Source organism: Solanum verrucosum, unplaced genomic scaffold, assembly GCF_900185275.1.
Source record: "Solanum verrucosum unplaced genomic scaffold, falcon-dt-bn FXZP01000306.1, whole genome shotgun sequence".
NCBI lineage: Eukaryota > Viridiplantae > Streptophyta > Magnoliopsida > Solanales > Solanaceae > Solanum > Solanum verrucosum.
The window spans coordinates 639,341-662,123 of NW_026020398.1; the positions used below are offsets into that span (position 1 = coordinate 639,341).

The window sequence follows — 22,783 nt, forward strand, 5'->3', positions numbered from 1 at the left end:
ATTTAATTTTTGTTCAGAATTTTGATATTTTTTTGTAAAAAAAAAATGACGTGGCCGAATTATAATTGGCCACGTGTAAAAAATGGTTTTGCAAAACCACTGTTAAAAAATAATGGCATGAATGAACCTTTTCTTAAACGGTAATGGCATAGATGAGCCAAACTTTTAACGGACGACATAAATGAGCCTTTTCTGAAAGTTCGATGACATATTTGAGCCTTAACCCAAAATAATATAAAACGAAATTTAAAAAGATTTACTAGCAAAAGTAGAGATGCTATGGTCTCTAGCTATGAACCGTTTTTATTGATGAATAATTTTGTAAGTAATAGAGACAGATTTAGGAGTTAAATGTTAGAATTCTAAATTTACGATAACGAATTCAAATAACAATACATGAGTTCCAACTTTAATTTAAACATATATATTTAATGAATTTCAAAACAAATATAAAATTTATGATAAATCTATTGAATTTGATTTTGGGTAAAAAATTAAATAAATCAGGTAAATTATTGAGACAAAGTCACGTGTCCATCTGTTAGTTTTAAGGGTATACACAACTCAAAAAATTAACGATAAAAGTATATACAAAAACCTAATTAGAAATAAATACATATTGGTCCCTCAACCTTCTTAATTTGTTCCAAAGAAAGTATAACATATTGTCACGTTTTATTTTTATTTTTTGGGGTGTAGTGGGGAGGGAGTTGGGGGTGGGGGCCGGGAGAGGGGGACTAGTTTGATAATTACAATTCAAATTCTAGCTACCGCACATTAATTAAATATATGGTCCCAAATATGTTAAAGTCTTAAAGAGAGATACAGAGTATTACAACTCAAATCCTAGCTACCGCACATTAATTAAATATATGGTCCCAAAGATGTTAAAGTTTTAAAGAGAGATACAGAGGATTGATTTTTTGAAATTACGAGAATTCAATATTTTAAGGATAAATCTTATCTGAAAATATATACACTTTATCAACAAGAAAACACAAATACAAACGGACAAAATAACAAGAAAAAAAAAGAAATAGTGAAGGAGTAACGCCTAACAAATACTCTTAATTGGAAAATTATTGTTTATATACGATAAATTATTACTCCCTCTGTCCCAGTTTATGTGACTTACTTTCCTTTTTAGTTAGTTCCAAAAAGAATGACACATTTCTATATTAAGTAGCAATTTAACTATAAAAAGTCTATTTTACCCTTAATGAAATGATTTACAGCCTCACAATTTTTTATCGTTCATTTTGGACCACAAGTTTTAAAAATCTTCCTTTCTTTCTTAAACTCTGTGTCGAGTCAAACTATCTCACATAAAATGAGACGGATGGAGTAGTTGTTATTGATAAATAATAGACTTTGAATATCTTTGAAGAAAGACTCTCATGAGATTTAGTTGTTTGGTCATGAGATTATTCAATTAAGACGAACAACAAACATATTTTTGTTTCAGGATCACAAGATTTAAATTTTTATTTTATTTTTTTGAATTATGTGTTAAATCAAAATTATACAAAAAAAAAATTGAAACAGAAAAAGTAGTACACATTTAATTAAGCCACACTTATTCATTCCATTATATATAGTAAGAATACATGGAGACGTTATAATGAACCCTAATTATTCTTGACATGTGGCTGCTTAATTACTTCAGTAATAATCCATTAATTAACCAACCACAGGCATTTCTACAACATAACCCAAGATGCAAGAGTAGAAGGTATTGAGTGGATTTGTAAGAGTGCATCACACAAATGTATAGGCAGAGGTTGCCTTCATTGTAGTGGTGTCTAACAACCACATGTTGAACAATTTGAAGATAAGGAAAAAAATATTATGTTTTGAAGGAGGACAGTGAAAATTGAATTTACGTGTAGTTCCAAAAAAAAAAGTAAAATTTTGAAGAGAGAGATACAAAACAGTTGATTTTTGAATTCACATGAATTCAATATTTTAAGAATAGATCTTATCTGAATGTATATACACTTCACCAGAATGAACAAATATATACTGACAAAATAAGAAGAAAACAAGAAATAGAGAAGTAGTAATTACATAAACTAGTTATCAAATCGTGATCGATTGTATAAATTCTTAATATTCTTGTGCAAAGGAATATAGAAAGCTTTCTTTTACTTGATTTTCATGTTTTATGATTTTTGTATGCTAATTTTCACGTAAAAAATATTTCATTTATCTCAATGCATTTATGTGGCATTATTTGGATATAAAAAATTTATATATTTTAAAAACTACGTAAAACAAAACAGTTTGATTCATAAGAAATTCGTTTCCCCATAAAAGAATACGAAATCTAATGTCGCAAAATTTAAGCTAATGCAACCTCAATAAATTCGTTTCCTTTGCCAAATGCCAACCAAAGATTATTTTACTCTCCCATCTCAATATGTGATGATTTTCTAAGTTTGAGAGTTAAATAAATTTATTATTTTAATTTTATTTTTTATATATACTTTTTAAAATATTTAAATTATTAATTGTAGGGTATACCATTTCGGTAATTTTGAATTATTAAAAAAAATCTTATATTTTTAAAAATAAAAACCTACATAAATTCCACTAATTTAGAAGTTAATTACTTAGGTTCACGCAAGTTTATAATAGGGAAAATTGTGCATTATAGCAAATTATTAATTCAAAATAAATGTTATAGCTACAGTTTCATTTAATTCTAATTCGTAGCAAACACATTGTCATTCGCCTCTCTCCCCTGAATCTCGCTTGCCACTCTGAAATCTCACTCGCCACTCTGTGGCTCACCTCTCTCACTTTATACAAACACAAATGTATAAATTGTGTTTGTGTTTATATAAAACGAGAGAGAACTATATATACACATATTATCTAGGATAAGTAGACAAATTCGCTCGCCTCCCTCATATTTTTATTCGCCTCTCTCTATTACGTAGCAGAAAATATGTATCTAGGCATATATCAAGTACTTACAATTATATCATTTTTTTTAAAAAATAAATCATTCAACTCAATCATGCATGTTTGCTATTAAAAGAGCCATGGTCCCCTCATGATATTCTTTTTATGGGTCATTTTGTCAGTAGTATATAAGACACATAAAAGATGTGTAATAATTGGAAGTACTTGATATTTGTCTTGAAAATATTTGGAGATAAGATTTAATGACCAAATAAATATTCAAAGATAAATGATAAATTTGGATTAATCCTTGCTTGATGCTCTACAATTCTATAGTAAGGCTTGACGGATTCAGTTTACCAGTGTGAGTTTAAATTACTGCAGGTACGAAATTAAAGCTCGAAATTTGGCTACTCAAATTCAAATATATCACAATTAGGGGTATAAAATCAAACCAAACCGCAAATCGAGTCAAATCGAACAAAAAACCTGACTAGTGGTTTGGTTTAACTTGGATTGGTATTGGAAAAAAAAACCCGACGATATTTGGGTTGGTTTGGTTTTAACTAAAATAACCAACTAGAGACCAAACCAACCCGACATTATATATATAATTTTAAAATTTTATTTTATACATAATAATGGGAGATTTAGTTTTATAGTCGTTTATAAATATTTTCTAGTTTAATTTTATTGTTTTAGTAATGGGAGATTACTAAGAAAATAACATAGAAGATCTTGATTATGCTTAATGAAAAAATTTCTTCTTTACCAAAAAAAAAGGCTTAGGAAATCATTTTCCTCCTTAGAAATTGGAAATATAAAGGTTGGAGCATTATGCTGAGTTTTTATTATTGTCTTTTAAATGGGGAATAATCTTGTTTAAATAAACTTTTGGATTTAAATGAAATAAAATTCATTTAAAGTACTCCCTTTGTTCACTTTTACATTGACACTTTGATTTGTCACATTCATTAATAAAATAATTATTGATATAGGTATTTTACCAAACTAATCCAATTAAATGATGTCTTGAAAAATAAGTATTTAATGTTGAAGGTAAAATATGGAAAAAAATTTATTGTCTTTTCTTGATATGTCAAAAGTGACAAGTAAAAGTGAATGGAGGGAGTAGTTCAAAATTCTAAAAGACAAACTTCTTTCATTTAAAAAAAAAAATCAATAAAATTGCCTCAAAATAGGAGGAACCAAAAAAACCTTAATTAATTTATTGGCAATTTAACTTCTTTATTCTATAACAAGGCTAGCTAGATTTTGTATTCTTCTCAATTGTGTATCATTATTTTTGTTTACTTTTTTTAAGTTTTTTATTTGATATTTGATATTTGCTTTAGAGTTCAATTAATAGAAATTTATACTGAGGAGTTTTCTTATATATGCAATGCATAAATTAATTTTTTTTCATTAAAGATGAATACATATTTATCTTTCCACACCTATAATGATATTTTTGTTTACTATTGATCCCTCAACCTTCTTAATTTGTTCCAAAGAAAGTATAACATATTGTCACCTTTTATTTTTAATTTTTGGGGTGTGGTGGGGAGGGAATGGGGTGGGGGGACTAGTTTGACAATTACAATGCAAATCCTAGTTACCACACATTAATTAAATATATGGTCCCAAAGATGTTAAAATCTTAAATAGAGATACAGAGCAATTGATTTTTGGAATTATGAGAACCCAATATTTTAAGGATAAATCTTACTTGAAAATATATACACTTTACAAACAAGAAAACACAAATACAAACTAACAAAATAACAAGAAAAAAAAAACAGTGAAGGAATAACACCTAACAAATACTCTTAATTGGAAAATTATAGTCTATATACGATAAAATATTAGTTTTTATTGATAAATAATAAGCTTTGAAGAAAGACTCCCATGAGATTTAGCCGTTTGGTCATGAGATTATCCAATTAAGACAAATACTCTCTCCAATTTAATTTGTTTGTTTACTTTATGTCTTACTTTGTTTAGAAAAAATATTTTTTTTCTTTTATGATAACTCTTTTAATTTTAATTTTCTACTTGACATGTTTAAAATTACAAGATTAAATATCATTTTTGATACATTCCACATATTATTTATTCATCCACAAGAATTAAAACCCTAGTTTACTTTCTTTAATTATGTGTCTAATCAAAATCATACAAACAAATAGAAACAACCAAAGTAATGCACAATATGTAAAAGGATTTAATTAAGAAGATTACATTTAATTAAGCCACACTTATTTATTTCATTATATATAGTAAGAGTACATGGAGACATTATAATCAACATACATGAACCCTAATTATTTTTTACATGTGGCTACTTAATTGCTTCAGTAATCCATTAATTAACGAACCACAGGGATTTCTACAACATCACCCAAGATGTTATCAAAAAGACGAACTCGATTACAACGAAAGTCCAATGTGACTGGAGAACCATTCAGTAGTATCTGAACATTAGTTATGAGTGAATTCTCCTTCTCAATTATCCCCTTAGCAAGCTTTGTTGGTACACCAATAAGTTCTGGCCACCTTTGTTTTCCTACATATATATACACATAATAATTAATTATAATGAGAGAAAGAAATTAAGAACAAGAATAATATATTCTATATGTGTTATTATAATAGCAAACATCGAGTTGAATCATGATATTTACTTTTTTTTTAAAATGGGAGTAGCGGAAGAGATTTTAAGGTGGAGAATCGAATAGTTATCAATAATGTAAAATGTTAGGTAATTAACCAACTGAACTAATAAAATGTTCCAGAATTGAATAATCTACACCTTGTTTGGCCAAATCTCAGAAAAGTCAACAATGACTTCTTATTTTAAAGAGTATATTTTAGAGAATTGAAGTGTTTGGTTAAGGATTTAAGAAAAAAACAAGTGTTTTTAATAGTAGAAAAAACTCTTTTTTGAGAAGCTAAAAAAGCAAATTCCTTTAAAAGAACTTTACCATTGCATTCAAACTCCTTTAGAAGTTCTATGACTTCTGGTCCATCACTTTCTTTTTGTGCCAAGAGAGTTTCAAAGGCTGTAAAATAAAAAACAATTCAATAGCAATTAGTGTATTTCTCATTTCAAGTTAGATTATCAGAAAATTATGATGCCTAAATTTTTTTGGCACAAGCAAGGGTAGAAGGAGATTCATCCGAACTTTGGCAGAGCCAACATTATTACTAAGAGAGTCAATATATACATTTTCACTAAGAGAGTCAATATTTTCACTACATGATGTAATTTTTCAGCAAAGGGATGTCAATCGACAAAGTCATTGAACAAGTCGTCCTTTCGAACCTGCTTTGCCGGTTAGTCACATTATATTTATCAGATCAAACTATTTTTTTTTATGTATATATAGTATAAGGTAAATCCTTTGTGAACCCCCCCCCTCCCCCCCACACACACCCTCAACCCCCATATCGCAAAAGAAATATAAATCATTTACAACTCTAATAATATTCTTGATATATATATAGAGAGAGAGCCGGGGGGGGGGGGGGGGGGAAGGGTACTAACAAGTTGCAAGAAGAAAGAAAACAATGATGTGAGCAAACTTTGACTCCATTTTCTTTTAGTTGTAAAGAGTAGAAGGAATTGAGTGAATTTGTATGAGTGCATCACATAAATTTATAGGCAGAGGTTGCCTTCATTGTAGTGAGCAGGGGGTACATAGGTCGGTTTGGTTTGATTTTTCATTAAAAAAAATTTAAATTAATTAAGTCGGTTTATTAAATCTATATATCAAATCAAATCACGCAAAGTCGATTTTTTCGGTCTCGATTTAATCAGTTCTTTCAGGTTTTTTTCGTTTTTTTCGGTCTCGATTTTAGTCAGTTCTTTTAGGTTTTTTCGGTTTTTTACAACTTAACGGTGTTTAAAAAAGAGATCAAATATATTTTCACCTACCTGTGTGATAAGCTAAACTTAAGAAATGTTAAATGAATAGAAATTTTTGTAAAGACGGTAAAATTCACATGAGTACAAAATATATATTTTTGAAATATCAATGTTCATTATGTTAAATTAATAAGATTAAAGGATACAGTCAAACTGAATACAAAATGAAATATTTACAAAAAAAATTGTTAACTTCGAATTTGAAAAACTATAACAATATAATTGTAACTTCGGATCTTAATAAAAAATAAAATATTTACAAATTTTGCAAGCCCAAATTTGAAATAAAATATATAACCATTGACAACTATAAACTAACTAAAAATATATTAACAAAGTAGATTATAAGTAATATTTTTTTATCTATAAATAAAATAAAATTATATATATAATATTTACAAAATTTTACAAGCCCAAATTTGAAATAAAATATATAAACATTAAAAACTATAAACTAACTAAAATATATATTAACAAAATAGATTATAAGTAATATTTTTTATCTATAAATAAAATAAAATTATATATATAATATTTACAAAATTTTACAAGCCCAAATTTGAAATAAAATATATAAACATTGAAAGCTATAAACTAACTAAAAATATATTAACAAAGTAGATTATAAGTAATATTTTTTTATCTATAAATAAAATAAAAGTATATATATAATATTTACAAAATTTTACAAGCCCAAATTTGAAATAAAATATATAAACATTGAAAACTATAAACTAACTAAAAATATATTAACAAAATAGATTATAAATAATATTTTTTATCTATAAATAAAATAAAATTATATATATAATATTTACAATTTTACAATCCCAAATTTGAAATAAAATATATAAATATTGAAAGCTATAAACTAACTAGAAATATATTAACAAAGTAGATTATAAATAATATTTTTTATCTATAAATAAAATAAAATTATATATATAATATTTACAAAATTTTACAATCCCAAATTTGAAATAAAATATATAAACATTGAAAGCTATAAACTAACTAGAAATATATTAACAAAGTAGATTATAAATAATATTTTTATCTATAAATAAAATAAAAATTATATTATTTACAAAATTTTACAACCCCAAATTTGAAATAAAATATATAAACACTAAAAACTATATTAACAAAGTAGATTATAAATAATGTTTTTTTTATCTATAAATAAAATAAAATTTTATATATATATATATATATATATATATATATATATATATATATATATATATATATATATATATATATATTATGTCGGTTTGACTTTTTTTTCTTTTAATACCAAACCAAACCAAGAGTTGTCGGTTTTTTTTTTCAACCGCCAAACCAACCAAACCAAACCACAAGTCGATTTTTTTTTCGATTTGATTTGGTTCGTCGGTTCGGTTTGACTTGTACACCCCTAGTAGTGAGGTACTATATACTAGTGGTGTCTAACAACCACGTGTTGAACAATTTGAAGATAAGGAAAAAATTATTATGTTTTGATATATTTTTAATTACATACAAGAAGTGAGGAGGGACAGTGAAAATTTAATTCACGTATAGTGTATAGGGACATATCATATACACTAATACCACTAATTGGTATATTATAAATTGGATAAGGGTAAAGCGGGAGATTTAATTTTGTAATCGTTTATAAATTTTCTAGTTGTATATAGGTTTTTTTAATTTTATTTTAAAGGAGATTGTTACAAAATAACATAGAAGATCTATAAATATATAAAATACATGTTGGATTTGTAAGCTCATTTTTTAAAGAAAATTAAAATTGTAAGTGGATTTTTTAAAAGCCCTAAGACCCTTCTCGACCCTTCTTGCCTTTGGAAATTCGCTTGTTCTTACTGCCATGGTCGAGCTTTAGTGGTTGACAATGTACCAAAATAATAAAAATAAGCAATAAAATTACATTGAAAATTACTTGATAAAGTACCTAACTAACATAAGCTAGCTTTCAATGGTTGCCAAAGTACCTAAATAACATAAGCACTACATGATATTAAATTCATATATATGCCAAGAAGTGAAAGAGGGTCGAGAAGGGTCTTAGGGATTTTAGATTGAAAAATTGAATGAAATAATTGGGTTATTGATGGGTTATAGGGATTTTTTAAAATTTGGGTGGGTCTTTACTTGGGTGGGTTATTTTAATTTAATTTTTGTTCAGAATTTTGATTTTTTTTTGTAAAAAAAATAAAATCATGTGGCCGAATTATAATTTGCCACGTGTAAAAAATGGTTTTGCAAAACCACTGTTAAAAATTAATGGCATGAATGAACCTTTTCTTAAACGGTAATGACATAGATGAGCCAAACTTTTAACGGATGGCATAAATGAGCCTTTTCTGAAAGTTCAATAGTATATTTGAGCCTTTTCCCAAAAAACAATATAAAACGAAATTTAAAAAGATTTACTAGCAAACGTAGAGATGTTATGGTCTCTAGCTATGAAAAGTTTTTATTGATGAATCATTTTGTAAGTAATAGAGAAAGATTTAGGAGTTAAATGTTATAATTCTAAATTTACGATAACGAATTCAAATAACAATACATGAGTTCCAAATTTTAATTTAAACATATATATGTAATAAATTTCAAAACAAATATAAAATTTATGATAAATCTATTGAATTTGATTTTGGGTAAAAAATTAAATAAATCAGGTAAATTATTGAGATGAAGTCACGTGTCCATCTGTTAGTTTTAAGAGTATACACAACTCAAAACATTAACGATAAAAGTATATTGTCATGTTTTATTTTTATTTTTTGGGGTGTAGTGGGGAGGGAGTTGGGGGTGGGGGCCGGGAGAGGGGGACTAGTTTGACAATTACAATTCAAATCCTAGCTACCGCACATTAATTAAATATATGGTCCCAAAGATGTTTATAAAGTCATAAAGAGAGATACAGAGGATTGATTCTTGAAATTACTAGAATTCAATATTTTAAGAATAAATCTTATCTGAAAATATATACACTTTACAAACAAGAAAACACAAATACAAACGGACAAAATAACAAGAAGAAAAAAAAAGAAACAGTGAAGGAGTAACGCCTAACAAATACTCTTAATTGGAAAATTATAGTTTATATACGATAAATTATTACTCCCTCTGTCCCAGTTTATGTGACTTACTTTCCTTTTTAGTCTGCCCCAAAAAGAATGACACATTTCTATATTAAGTAGCAATTTAACTATAAAAAGTCTACTTTACCCTTAATGAATGATTTACAGCCTCACAATTTTTTATCGTTCATTTTGAACCACAAGTTTTAAAAATCTTCCTTTCTTTCTTAAACTCTATGCCGAGTCAAACTATCTCACATAAAATGAGATGGATGGAGTAGTTGTTATTGATAAATAATAGACTTTGAATATCTTTGAAGAAAGACTCTCATGAGATTTAGTTGTTTGGTCATGAGATTATTCAATTAAGACAAACAACAAACATATTTTTGTTTCAGGATCACAAGATTTAAATTTTTATTTTATTTTTTTGAATTATGTGTTAAATCAAAATTATACAAAAAAAAATAAAATGAAACAGAAAAAGTAGTACACATTTAATTAAGCCACACTTATTTATTCCATTAGATATAGTAAGAATACATGGAGACGTTATAATGAACCCTAATTATTCTTGACATGTGGCTGCTTAATTACTTCAGTAATAATCCATTAATTAACCAACCACAGGCATTTCTACAACATAACCCAAGATGCAAGAGTAGAAGGAATTGAGTGAATTTGTAAGAGTGCATCACACAAATTTATAGGCAGAGGTTGCCTTCATTGTAGTGAGGTACTACATACTAGTGGTGTCTAACAACCACATGTTGAACAATTTGAAAATAAGGAAAAAAATATTATGTTTTGAAGGAGGATAGTGAAAATTGAATTTACGTGTAGTTTTTTAAAAAAAAAAGTAAATCTTGAATAGAGAGATACAAAACGGTTGATTTTTGAATTCACATGAATTCAATATTTTAAGAATAGATCTTATTTGAATGTATATACACTTCACCAGAATGAACAAATATATACTGGCAAAATAAGAAGAAAAAAAGAAATAAAGAAGTAGTAATTACATAAACTAGTTCTCAAATCGTGATCGATTGTATAAATTCTTAATATTCTTGTGCAAAGGAATATAGAAAGCTTTCTTTTACTTGATTTTCATGTTTTATGATTTTTGTATGCTAATTTTCACGTAAAAAATATTTCATTTATCTCAATGCATTTATGTGGCATTATTTGGATATAAAAAATTTAATTTTTTTGATATAAAATTTATATATTTTAAAAACTACGTAAAAAAAAAACAGTTTGATTCATAAGAAATTCATTTCCCCATAAAAGAATACGAAATCTAATTCCGCAAAATTTAAGCTAATGCAACCTCGATAAATTCGTTTCCTTTGCCAAATGCCAACCAAAGATTATTTTACTCTCCCATCTCAATATGTGAGGATTTTCTAAGTTTGAGAGTCAAATAAATTTATTATTTTAATTTTATTTTTTATATATACTTTTTAAAATATTTAAATTATCAATTGTAGGGTATACCATTTCGGTAATTTTGAATTATTAAAAAAAACTTATATTTTTAAAAATAAAAACCTACATAAATTTCACTAATTTAGAAGTTAATTACTTAGGTTCACGCTAGTTTATAATAGGGAAAATTGTGAATTATAGCAAATTATAATTCAAAATAAATGTTATAGCTACAGTTTCATTTAATTCTAATTCGTAGCAAACACATTGTCATTCGCCTCTCTCCCCTGAATCTCGCTTGCCACTCTCTAAAATCTCACTCGCCACTCTCTGGCTCGCCTCTCTCACTTTATACAAATACAAATGTATAAATTGTGTTTGTGTTTGTATAAAGCGAGAGAGAACTGTATATACACGTATTATCTAGGATACATAAACAAATTCGCTTGCCTCCCTCATATTCTTGTTCGCCTCTCTCTATTACGTAGCAGAAAACATGTATCTAGGCATATATCAAGTACTTACAATTATTTCATTTTAAAAAAAAATAAATCATTCAACTCAATCATGCATGTTTGCTATTAAAAGAGCCATGGTCCCCTCATGATATTCTTTTTTATGGGTCATTTTGTCAGTACTATATAGGACACATAAAAAAATGTGTTATAATTGTAAGTACTTGATATTTGTCTTGAAAATATTTGGAGATAAGATTTAATGACCAAATAAATATTCAAAGATAAATGATAAATTTGGATTAATCCTTGCTTGATGCTCTACAATTCAATAGTAAGGCTTGACGGATTCAGTTTACCAGTGTGAGTTTAAATTACTGCAGGTACGAAATTAAAGCTCGAAATTTGGCTACTCAAATTCAAGTATATCACAGTTAAGGGTGTACAAAATCGAATTGAAAACCGAACCAAACCGCAAATTGAGTCAAACCGGAAAAAGAACTCGACTAGTGGTTTGGTTTGACTTGGTTTGGCATTGGAGAAAAAAATCCGACTATATTTGGATTGGTTTGGTTTTAACTAAAAAAAAACAACCCGAGATCAAACCAATCCGACATTATATATGTAATTTTAAAATTTTATTTTATACACAAAACTATTTACATTGATATAATTTTAAAATATTTCTTATACTTGTAATCATTTAAAATTTATTAAATATAAATTTATAAAATGATTGGAATTATATTAAATTCATTAATATATTAGTCCAAATAAATATTATGGACTAATATAATTGAGTTAATTATTTAAATTCAATAAATATGAATTTAATTAAGGCCCGCTCCATAAAGCCCATATGCCATGTCACTTAAATCTAATTGGCCGAAAGGAGTCCTCTTCTAAACACAACTCCTCTATTTTAAAACTATAAATAGGGGTCCTCATAATTCATAATGGGGGACCAAGAATTTTAACAAGAAGCTAGAGAAAGCTCGTGGATCAAAAGCTGCAGATTTCTCTACAAGTTCAAGAGTTCAAGAATTCAAGCATTCAAGTTTCAAGAATATTCAAGTCTCAAGAACGATCAAGATCAAGAACGATAAAGATCAAGAACGATCAAGATCAAGACCGCCGGATTCAAGATCAAGCTCGAAGCCCTTGGATTCAACTAGAAGTCAAAATCAAGATAAAGTTCAAGTTCAAGTTCAAGATCAAGATAAAGTTCCAAATCAAGTCCAAGTCCAAGTCCAAGTTTAAGATCAAGATCAAGATAGAGATCAAGATCGAGATAAATCTCAAGTTCAAGATCAAGCTCAAGAGCCCTTGAATTATATTTGAAAAGGCGAATTCAGAGGAATAATAGAGATTGTAACACTCGCACCTAAATCAATAAAACGATTGTTGCATAATTTTCCGTTCTTGATTATTGTTTTCTCGACGCGAATTTTATTGTCTACAATACTATTTCATAGTTTTTATCTTTTAATGTATTATTTCAAGTTTAAACTTAGATTTCGGAATGATCCAATAAAGATTATAGTTCATAGATGTTGATAGTTATAATAAAACTTAAATCAAAATCAAATTAATACTACTGCAAAAAGAAAATCAATTCAACACTAAGAATGACAATAATAATAAATATTTGTTCTTTAGTTTTACATTGGTTTAGACAATTAAAATACATAATCTAATTTTAATTTTCCTTAAATATTTAGTAATGTAACTAATACTTATTAAACTTATTTTAGCATGATTTAGTACTTTTAAATTATGATCATTTTCACTATGACTTTGCAATATTTATTTATATGCTGATTTCATTATTATTTTTTATTGAATATTTTAATGTCATCACTCATCTCATATTTTGTGTTATTTTCTTAAGAAACACCTTAGATAATTGTATTTTGGTTGGACTAAAGAAATATTTGAAGCACAAGTTAATTATATGTTTGTATGCAAACTTTACCGAAAAAATCCAAAAATTTGAAAAAATTCAAGGTTTAATAGTTTGATTTGATTTATAAATTAAAGGGAAAAAGGATAAATATGCCCCCCAAATTTTCAAAAATGGTATGTATATATCCTTCGTTATACTTTGAGACTGTAAATACCCTTGCCGTCTTATTTTTGGGTCATATATATCATTACAACTAACGGAGAAACACGTGGCAACATCTCAACAATTGACCCAATTTTATTTTATTTTTTTTGATGAAAATTTAAAAACCCACTCACCCAACTATCTATTAATTTATTTTACCCGACCCGTATGAAAATAAAAATCCGACCCAATCTAAAACATCTTTACAATGCAAGCAAATCACTTCATCCCATCATCATCTATTCCTCTTTTTCTATTCTCAATAGTCAGTACAAGTGTTTCCATGGTGGAAAGTTCATTCGGCTATAGAAACCCATTTTAAAATTTCAATAACTTTTGGCAAAGATCAAACTATTGATTACAAATAGTTTAATCTTCTCACCTCTTTTATAGTGATCAAACTATTGATAACAAATTGAAATTTCTGCTTTTCTCATACCCGCCGAGTAACACTACGTCCTGCAGCGGTTGTCTAAATTGGCTCGCATTACGCTGACGCCAAGACTTTATCGGAGTTTCCACATTACATTGGGTTATGGAGACAATACACCATGGAGTATTGGATGTTGGCTTCCCTATTGTACCAAGCAAATGAGACAAAGCAATAGAGGTTGTTAGGGTTTTGAATTCATTTTAAGATGATGTGTTTGTACCCGTATTGGGTTAGATTTCTTCATGTTGTTAGGATTTTTTTTCGCAAAAAATTATCGATTAGAAAACGAGAAATCGATTGAGAAGAGATAAAATTGGATGTAGTGTATGACTGGGTGGTGGCAGCTATGGTTCTGAGAAAGTTACCGGAGCTGGTGAATGGGGACGATGTAGAAGGGATAAAATTGGATTATCCGGGTGGGTTTTTAGTTTTGTGGGTGAAAAATAAAATAAAATAGAGTCAATTGTTCAGATGTTGCCACATGTCTCTCCGTTGTTGTAAGGATATATATGACCCAAAAATAAGACGGCGGGTATATATAACTCAAAGTATAACGGAGGATATATACATACCATTTTTAAAAGTTCCGGGGTATATTTGTTCTTTTTCCCTAAATTAAAAAATTTGACACAATGATTTGATTTGTATTTGAAAAACCCGAACCAACCCGAGGTTGAAAAATCCGAAAAAATCCGAATTTTATTAGTTTTGGTTTATAAATTAAAATTTTTTACACAAATGGTTTGGTTTGATATTTGAAAAACCCGAATCAACCCGGTCATGTACACCCCTAATCACAATTATGCAATAGTAGTGATACTATGAATATGATCAATTGCATTTCCTTTACAAATACAACCTCCCTCAACATATTTCAAGCTAAAAATAAGAAACTTACGCGTAGAATACAGGTGCATACACCTAATGTTAGTCGATCAAAGCTGTTTAGTCCAGTCAAAAGGGTCCCAATCTCTGGCAAAACTTGCAACAGCTTCTCTTTGTGTGTCAACTGATTCACGCCGTCGATGCTGATGCATGTCTTCAGGTGGCAACTTCAGCATCCCTCTTACCACATTGAGGCCGAAACTGCTGCTGAACTGGTTTTCATCGTCAATTACATGAACGAACCCTTTGTTTAAGCCAAATTCAACATGGAAGTAGGGAAAATCCTTTGGGATTGATGCCCGCAAACCCTTTACACTTGTATCTATGAGTTTCTTAGCATTGTGTTGACTCCATTCATCTTCGGCTTCATCAATCGCCTACAGTGGATATTTGTTATGAGCAAGTGCAGAAGAGGAAATTGCTTCAAATAGACACAGCAAACAAATTGGAGCAAAAGAAAGGGAAAAGAACAAAAAATGAGCACGCATTGCCAGCGCAACCTTGAGTTTTTCTAGAAGACAGTGCTTATATTCAGTCTTTGCTTCAACCAAATCCTAAGGGACTTGATTCTTATAACAGGTCTATTAAGAGCCAAAAGACAATTCTATGTTTCTTTCACAGCAATACATAAGCGTTAGTTCATAAGAAAAGATGTAATTGCAATAATATTAGTTCCAAATACGCCTAGCACATCCTATGAACTTTTGTATGACCAAGAAATCCCCAAGGGTAAAAGGTGCATGGTTCAAAATTTGGTGGATAATAGGCCTGCACCTCCACCCTTCTCCACTTAAATACAATACCTATGTCTATGGTGGAGTTCGAACACATAACACGTGCCCCCACACATCACCTGTTATACTCTTCTTTATTTGATAAAGTAAGAGATCATCAGTGCATGGGCATCAGGAAGATGCCAAATTACAAAAGGTGTAACCAGGTAGCTCCAGTACAGAAGGGGAAAAAACATTTCATCTCTGGTACAAGTAGTCTAAGGCTCTAAGCTTAGACCAAATCACCTGTTATACTCTTACCACTAGACCAAATTCCTGGGGAAATTAACACGTCTTAGCAGTCAGCACATCCTATGATTCGATAATAGTACAAGACCAAGAAGCAAGACTCACTGCCACTATAATGAGGGTTCATATTTCACAAATCCCAGACCAAATTCTAATCATATTTGACAGGAGACCAACTGGTAACCCTTCAAATGTTTTACCAAAAATCCCTTAATCCCTTCATATCATATTTACGGAAGACTAGGCAACCTCATATTTTCTAAATTCCAACTCATACGAAACTAAATTTGATAGACAGTGCTATAAAAATAAAACAGACAACACACAAGATGGTTTTGCAAACCTTTTTAAAGTACAAGGGTGCTTGCTTTGCAACTTCATTGGGCAAAGGAATGCACTCTACCAAACAATGCCGCTTCTGCCGGGCCAAACTCATCACAGTCTCGAGAAAAATAAGATCCTTCTCTTGCTTCGCAAACATCATAATGAGGCATTTCTTGAAGTTCCTAAACTCTTCCCAGACATTATCATCCAGAGATCTTGTAGCTGATTCATGCTGCTCCAAGAGAAAGCAATGGTCACTATGACAAAAAACAGCAAAGAATTGGCAGAGCAAAGGTAGCACTATAACAAGATTTTTGGCAGCAATAATATCCTGAAGCATCTACCACAAAAGAAACTATTTTTTTCTGATGTAAATGATCTCTTCCTTTTTGCATCGTTAAAAGTCAACTTCTGATACAAATGATCTCTTGAAACGCTGAAAAGCAGACAAATGAGGAGTAGGGAGCTAAGCATTGCTCATAAGACACTACTCATAGAGATCTAGCACACTAAAGATTACTTCTTCAGAATTCAATTAACTGGCAAATTGTACAGTTCACAAGAATGACCGAAATATAACCTATAGATATATGACCAGAGAAGAGTTCAATGTCACCTGCATTGTCAAGATGCAGCAATGACCCGGGGAAATCGACCGCCATACCGGCAGTGATAAGTAACTGAAGTTTGCAATGGCAACCACCAGGTGTTTTGGTCTTGTTGGATTCTCAAAGCAGAATTGGCATCTCTCCTGCTGAGTCAAAATGCGCCTTGCATGATTAGCAGTCTCAAGAGATTTATGATTCTCCACCCCTCCTTTCTTCCGGGACTTTTTCCTCGGCCCATCATCATAATCATACTCATCATCTGCCTGACCATATGTAGTATACTTTTTGTTTTGCACTATCTTCTGAGCAAGATGCACATCTGCATCCTCCGCTTTATTCTTTTGCCGAGCAGATAGGTCATGCATCACATATCTAAGCAAGGGATTAAAGCCAATACATTTAGTTACTGATAGGCATTAAAACAAACAAAACTTTTAGACAATTCAGTAAAAAAATACCTGCTTGTGCTCCCATCTATCCGTGGTCTACTCAACACATCATTAGCAGTTTGTTTAGTTTTCATCTCCTCTGCTTCTTTCTGGAAAAAGAAAGTGACATATCGTAAGTTGATTACAACCAGGGAAGTCTAAACTGTCAACTTGAGAATAAGTGTCATTGAGTCTTATAATACAGCTCTCCACTTTACTTGCTCACAGAAACGGTAAGCTGCCAACATGGAGATGTTTTAACTGTCGCTAATTTTTGAAGAAAGGGGCAAAGCAAGCAATAAACATAGAGTCTCATGAAGTCATCAATTTAGAAGATCCTACTAGCTAGAAAATAGATCTTAGGATAGATGAAACTTTTTGGCACCTACCGTCAATAATAAAGCAGATGACACGTTACAAATTATTGATATGTTGCAACATCAAATATCAGTGATGTCACTTGAAATACACATGGTCTTGACTAACCGTCATGTTGTTTTGAATAATCTACAAAAGAGAGTGAATTTATTGCTCACCAGAAGTTTTTCAGCTTCATCATGCATCCCTTTCATTCGAAGCTGCATCACTTTTGCAGCTAATTGATTTGCAGTCAATGCTGGTTTGATATTTGTTGCATCTTCACTTGTTCTCTCATATACTGGTAAATCTGGTTTTGATTCCAAGACCCCTGACTTTGGATTTGAAGAATCAGGAGCAAGGCTGGAATCACCGCTCTTTTCATGCATAAATTCACGCATAAAATTTCCATCGTTGGAGAATTTATTTACACTAGATATTGCAGTGGCAATAAGCCCCGCATCTGCATTGGATATGTTCTGGTTTTTCTCTTTGCGCCATGATAAAGAGTCTTTAAGGTTGGTGGGCATCCGCATCTTTGAACGACCAGGGGACGTCTCCTGCAAGCACGTGTTTATGAGACTATTAACACCAATAAAACACAGATAAAAAATAGCCAAATTGTCATTTCCCTCTTCAGTAAAGGAAATAGCACAGCTTCCATCTAAATTTATAAGGAGCTATTTCAAAAAAAATAAATTATAAGGCGCAAGGTCAGACTCCTAGTTATCAGACTACGACATTGTTAAGAAAAAAGTCAACATTAATTTAACAAAAACTTGATATTCAAAAGTTATTCCATCAAGCACTAAAATCACAAATATATAAGCGTAAGATGTAAAGAATAACCAAAGCAATACAAAGCAACTAATGTTGTCCTTTAGTATAGTCAACAACTCTTATCCGACATTACCTTTCTAGCATAAGTCTGATTTCTTTTGTCTGTAACAGCTTCCTTGTCATCCATTGCCCCTTGCCTCCGTTTGATAGCATGAAGGTGAGCACGGGTTGGTGCAGCTTTACCAGAAGACACAGAAACCGCAAGTTGACTAAGTGATCCCCAGCGTTCTGCGGCCACCTGTAAATATTAATGTTAGAAAGTGACTGCAGTAGAAGTATAAGACAATCACTGAAATGCCAACCTCATTAAGCTTCCGTCCTTCCCGATCTGCTTGTTCTTGAGCTCGTCTCAAGGCTTTAAGCCTCCAACTTGCACCTCCATCACCAACAATAGCAGAAGACAGAAGTTGGCTACCACCACTCTTTGTTCCTTCTGAATCATCAGGATAACCACCTCCTCCATCCTTCAAATATGGGTTCAGTTCTTTGGGATTTACTTTTGTCACCTAAAACAAGATGCCAATCTGGTCCAGTCAGTACATAACAATATCAAGCAGTGCGAGAAGATCACCTTTACTACTACATTTTCCTTCAATGAATTGAAGAGAGTAGCAGCACTTGGTATACAAAAGATTCAGGAGGTTCAGTCACTGTGCATTCAAAATAAATCTTTTGATACATTGGAATAAAGACATTAACATAATTAACAAACAAATGAAAGAATCCCCAAAGACTGGATGTATAGCAACACATAGCATTATTGCTTTTTCAATGTGAACAATAAATGATGTCAACTAGATCTAGCTCTTGCATTTTTAACATGAACAAACTGATAAAAGCAAATTAAATATAAAACAAAAGGCATAAGGCATAAGGCTTGATAAGAAAGCCCGCAATATTGTCTTGCCATGCATAGGTTTAGGCTTGTTAGTGCCTGTCGTAGTACTAGTCGTACCTTAGTAGTTCTTGCCTTATGTTGTGTATTGTGTTTTCGAATACCACACTATTTTGTTGTTGTTATTGTTTCTTTCTTTCTTTCTTTTAGACTTAACACTACTTTTCTTATTAACCATTATGCTTTCTTCATTATTTTCTTCTTCTTTTACTTGGGTATGTTGTTGTATAAAGATATAATACAATGGAAAGTAACGAGCATATAAAGTTGCACGAGGTTATAAAATCAACCAGAAATATACCTCTTCAGCTGGAGTCTCCTTGGCTGAACAGTTAGAAACTGATTCAGGAATCTTATCCACATTGTCTTTAGGCCGCAGCATCCAATCCAACCCCATTTCTTTTCTCATAAGTTCATGATCATTACGCAACTTAGATCCATCAAAGTCATTATCTAAAAATTCCACAGAAAAATTAACTAAATAAATTACTCCCTTCATTTAATTTTGGGGAAGGGACGATGTGCAATTAACTGGAGAATAACACAATCTATACGTACCAAGCAAGTTATTTTGCAGTACATCACCCTCTCTCCGACTTTGTCTGTCTTTCTTACTTCTCTTCCTTTTCTCACTTTCAGACTCAGATGAAGAACTTTGACTTCTTTCTTTACTTTTCCCGTGCTTGCTTCTTCTCTTCTTACTTGTCTTCCTACTACTGTTCTTTCTCTCATAATCAGAAGCACTATCACTCTCACTTCCATCTGAATACGAGGACAAATCCTCATCTGAGGCATACCACTTCTTTTTCTTTGACCTTGCTCTTATTTTATCAAGGTCTTCATCATCTGAACTAGTGGAACGAGATTTTTTCTTTTTCTTTCTCTCCCTATCCTTCTTATGACCAGATCTCCTCCTCTGTTTTCGAGAATCATCCAAGCTTTCATCCTTTGCCTAACACCAAATTGGCCACGAGCATCAGAGGCATAAGACTTTCTCATACACAACTAAAGAACCCGAAAAGATAAAGGTCAAAATTTTATCCACTTCAATAAAGAAGAAGTTTTTCCACAAATTTCAAGAAACATTCGCAACAATCACACAAAAGAACAAAGTTTATCTCAACACCAATCCGAATCATGCTACTTCATCACGATGGATTTCTACTGTGTGATGAGAAAGCGTTAGTAAGCTTACCTTTTCTACGTGTTCGCGTGGTATGATTTTCAATCCTGAAAGCATACTCAGGGTTGTCTCTTAACACCAAGTCCTGTAGAAATTTACCTTTTCAAACAGTATCCTGGAAATCAAGATCAAACATAACAAATTAGAGCAGTTGCATGACTGCAGCAACAAAATGTTATCAGTTAAATTTTTTAATAATCAAGAAACCCCCAGAGCCAATGGCCAATGACCAATGGTTAGAAGCTCAAAGGATAATAGACCCGCCCCTCTACCCTTCTTCACTTAAATATCAGACTTCTTTCTGCGCACAGAATAATTCAAACTGGATGTGAGCCTAATAAATGATTATCACCTATATTATCCTTAAAAATTGAACTTTACAGCTAAACTATGGTCATCAGCAGCCTGTACTCAACTAGTCATTCAAATCCGAAATCCCCAAATATATTAGAAAAATATGTTCTTCTCATATGTTGTCTATTAGTTCGATTCAACTATAAGAAGCAAGACATCATAAATTAGGTAAATTACTTGAGATTTAGAGCTTCTATAACAATAACTAAAAACTCACAAAATACTGGTAATTTTGCATTTGATATATAAAACCTTTGGAGCCAAATACACATGAAAAGAGCAGATTTGAGGCTCAAAAATAAAGCAATGCAACCCAATTCAGATTTCCTAATCCCCACTACTAGATTAACTTCATAAATTCCTATTTTTTCATTAGAATTTTGAGATTAGGAATCAAGGTACTTTACTCGAAGGAGGAAGAGATGATTAAAAAAAATCGAAAATTACTGATAGAATACATGCTATATAAATCAACATAGATAAAACTGTTTTCGCGATTCACAATTTTATTCCGGCACTCCAATTTCACTTGAGATTTTTTGTCAGAAGGAGAGGTGAAGAGCAAGATGGAACTTACGGCTGAATTCTCCGGAGATAGGTTGCCGACGGCGGAGAGCACGGTGGCGATTCAATTGACTTCCGCAAATGACAAATCGACGATTGATTTGTGCGCGATTGAATTGGGATAAATTTTGTTGGGCCTAATGCAACCAATTTTGCACCGCCTTACTTGGATGGACTGCTCCTTCAGCCCACTAAAAAAGATTTTCAATATTGAAGATATAATTATAATTTTTTTAAAACACCAATTTTAATTTATTGAAGATATAATTATAAAAAATTACCCATTTTAATTTTGAATTAGTATAAATATTTAAGGTAAAAGTAAAATTTAAAATGCATCAATATCAATTGTGATGCAGTGGTGAGACTGTTCCACCTTTTAATTAGAGATCTCGAATTCAAACCTTTGATATACCATTCCCAAATGAACTGTGCAATGCACGACTCGAATTTAATCAGAGCTTTGATATGAAAATTGAATACAGAGTGAAAAAAGTAAAAAAAACAATATATTATAAAACAATAAGTATTGACGGAACTAAAAGTGAATATTTGGTGGCCAATTAGGAGTCGTTCAAGTTTAACTTATTGATGGAATCATTGTGTTATTATTCCAAGGCGGAGATCATGTGACAGATACCTTTGGCCCTTATCTCCTAAAAATCCACAATGATTCTCATAATTTACTCTTAAAAAAAATTAAATAAAGGATACAATACAATATATATTATGAAACAATATAGAATAATTATCCAAACAAAGCATAAAACCCAATTAACTAAAATTTATATATTAATAAAAGCAATTTCAGGATAAAAAGAATTATTTCACTTTCAACTCAAATAGTAGCCTTAAAAATTCTTGAGTAGCCTTAAAAAGAAAAAAATTTGTAATAAATGTAGTGCCGTAAATGGAGATACTATTTCCTTAATCAGAGTTTGAGTCATGAGCCCCTCGAATGGACTCAAATTAA

At 30.5% G+C, this 22,783-nt stretch overlaps 3 protein-coding genes across 3 annotated transcripts in view; all 3 read right to left on the bottom strand.

The window, feature by feature from the left end:
* The window catches only part of LOC125839613 (proteinase inhibitor 1-like), a 56,325-nt gene extending 49,753 nt beyond the window's left edge, over positions 1-6,572 (bottom strand). Inside the window, exon 1 of the mRNA XM_049518610.1 lies at positions 6,515-6,572. The gene's annotated coding sequence lies outside the window, so the exon portion shown is untranslated. The remainder of the gene's footprint in view (positions 1-6,514) is intronic.
* LOC125839615 (wound-induced proteinase inhibitor 1) lies at positions 5,149-6,582 on the bottom strand. Its single transcript, XM_049518612.1, has 3 exons — positions 6,455-6,582; positions 5,892-5,969; positions 5,149-5,473 (listed from the first exon to the last, which is right to left on the bottom strand). The coding sequence occupies exons 1-3, from the start codon at positions 6,501-6,503 to the stop codon at positions 5,277-5,279; spliced, it is 324 nt and encodes a 107-aa protein (XP_049374569.1). The 5' UTR covers positions 6,504-6,582; the 3' UTR covers positions 5,149-5,276.
* An 8,600-nt stretch (positions 6,583-15,182) lies between these two features.
* On the bottom strand, positions 15,183-21,991 carry LOC125839596 (uncharacterized). The gene is made up of 11 exons (XM_049518589.1): positions 21,824-21,991; positions 20,905-21,007; positions 20,268-20,661; positions 20,011-20,162; positions 19,117-19,320; positions 18,888-19,052; positions 18,154-18,534; positions 17,648-17,727; positions 17,198-17,561; positions 16,601-16,813; positions 15,183-15,612 (listed from the first exon to the last, which is right to left on the bottom strand). The coding sequence occupies exons 2-11, from the start codon at positions 20,947-20,949 to the stop codon at positions 15,286-15,288; spliced, it is 2,325 nt and encodes a 774-aa protein (XP_049374546.1). The 5' UTR covers positions 20,950-21,007; positions 21,824-21,991; the 3' UTR covers positions 15,183-15,285.
* Between the last annotated feature and the right edge of the window lie 792 nt (positions 21,992-22,783).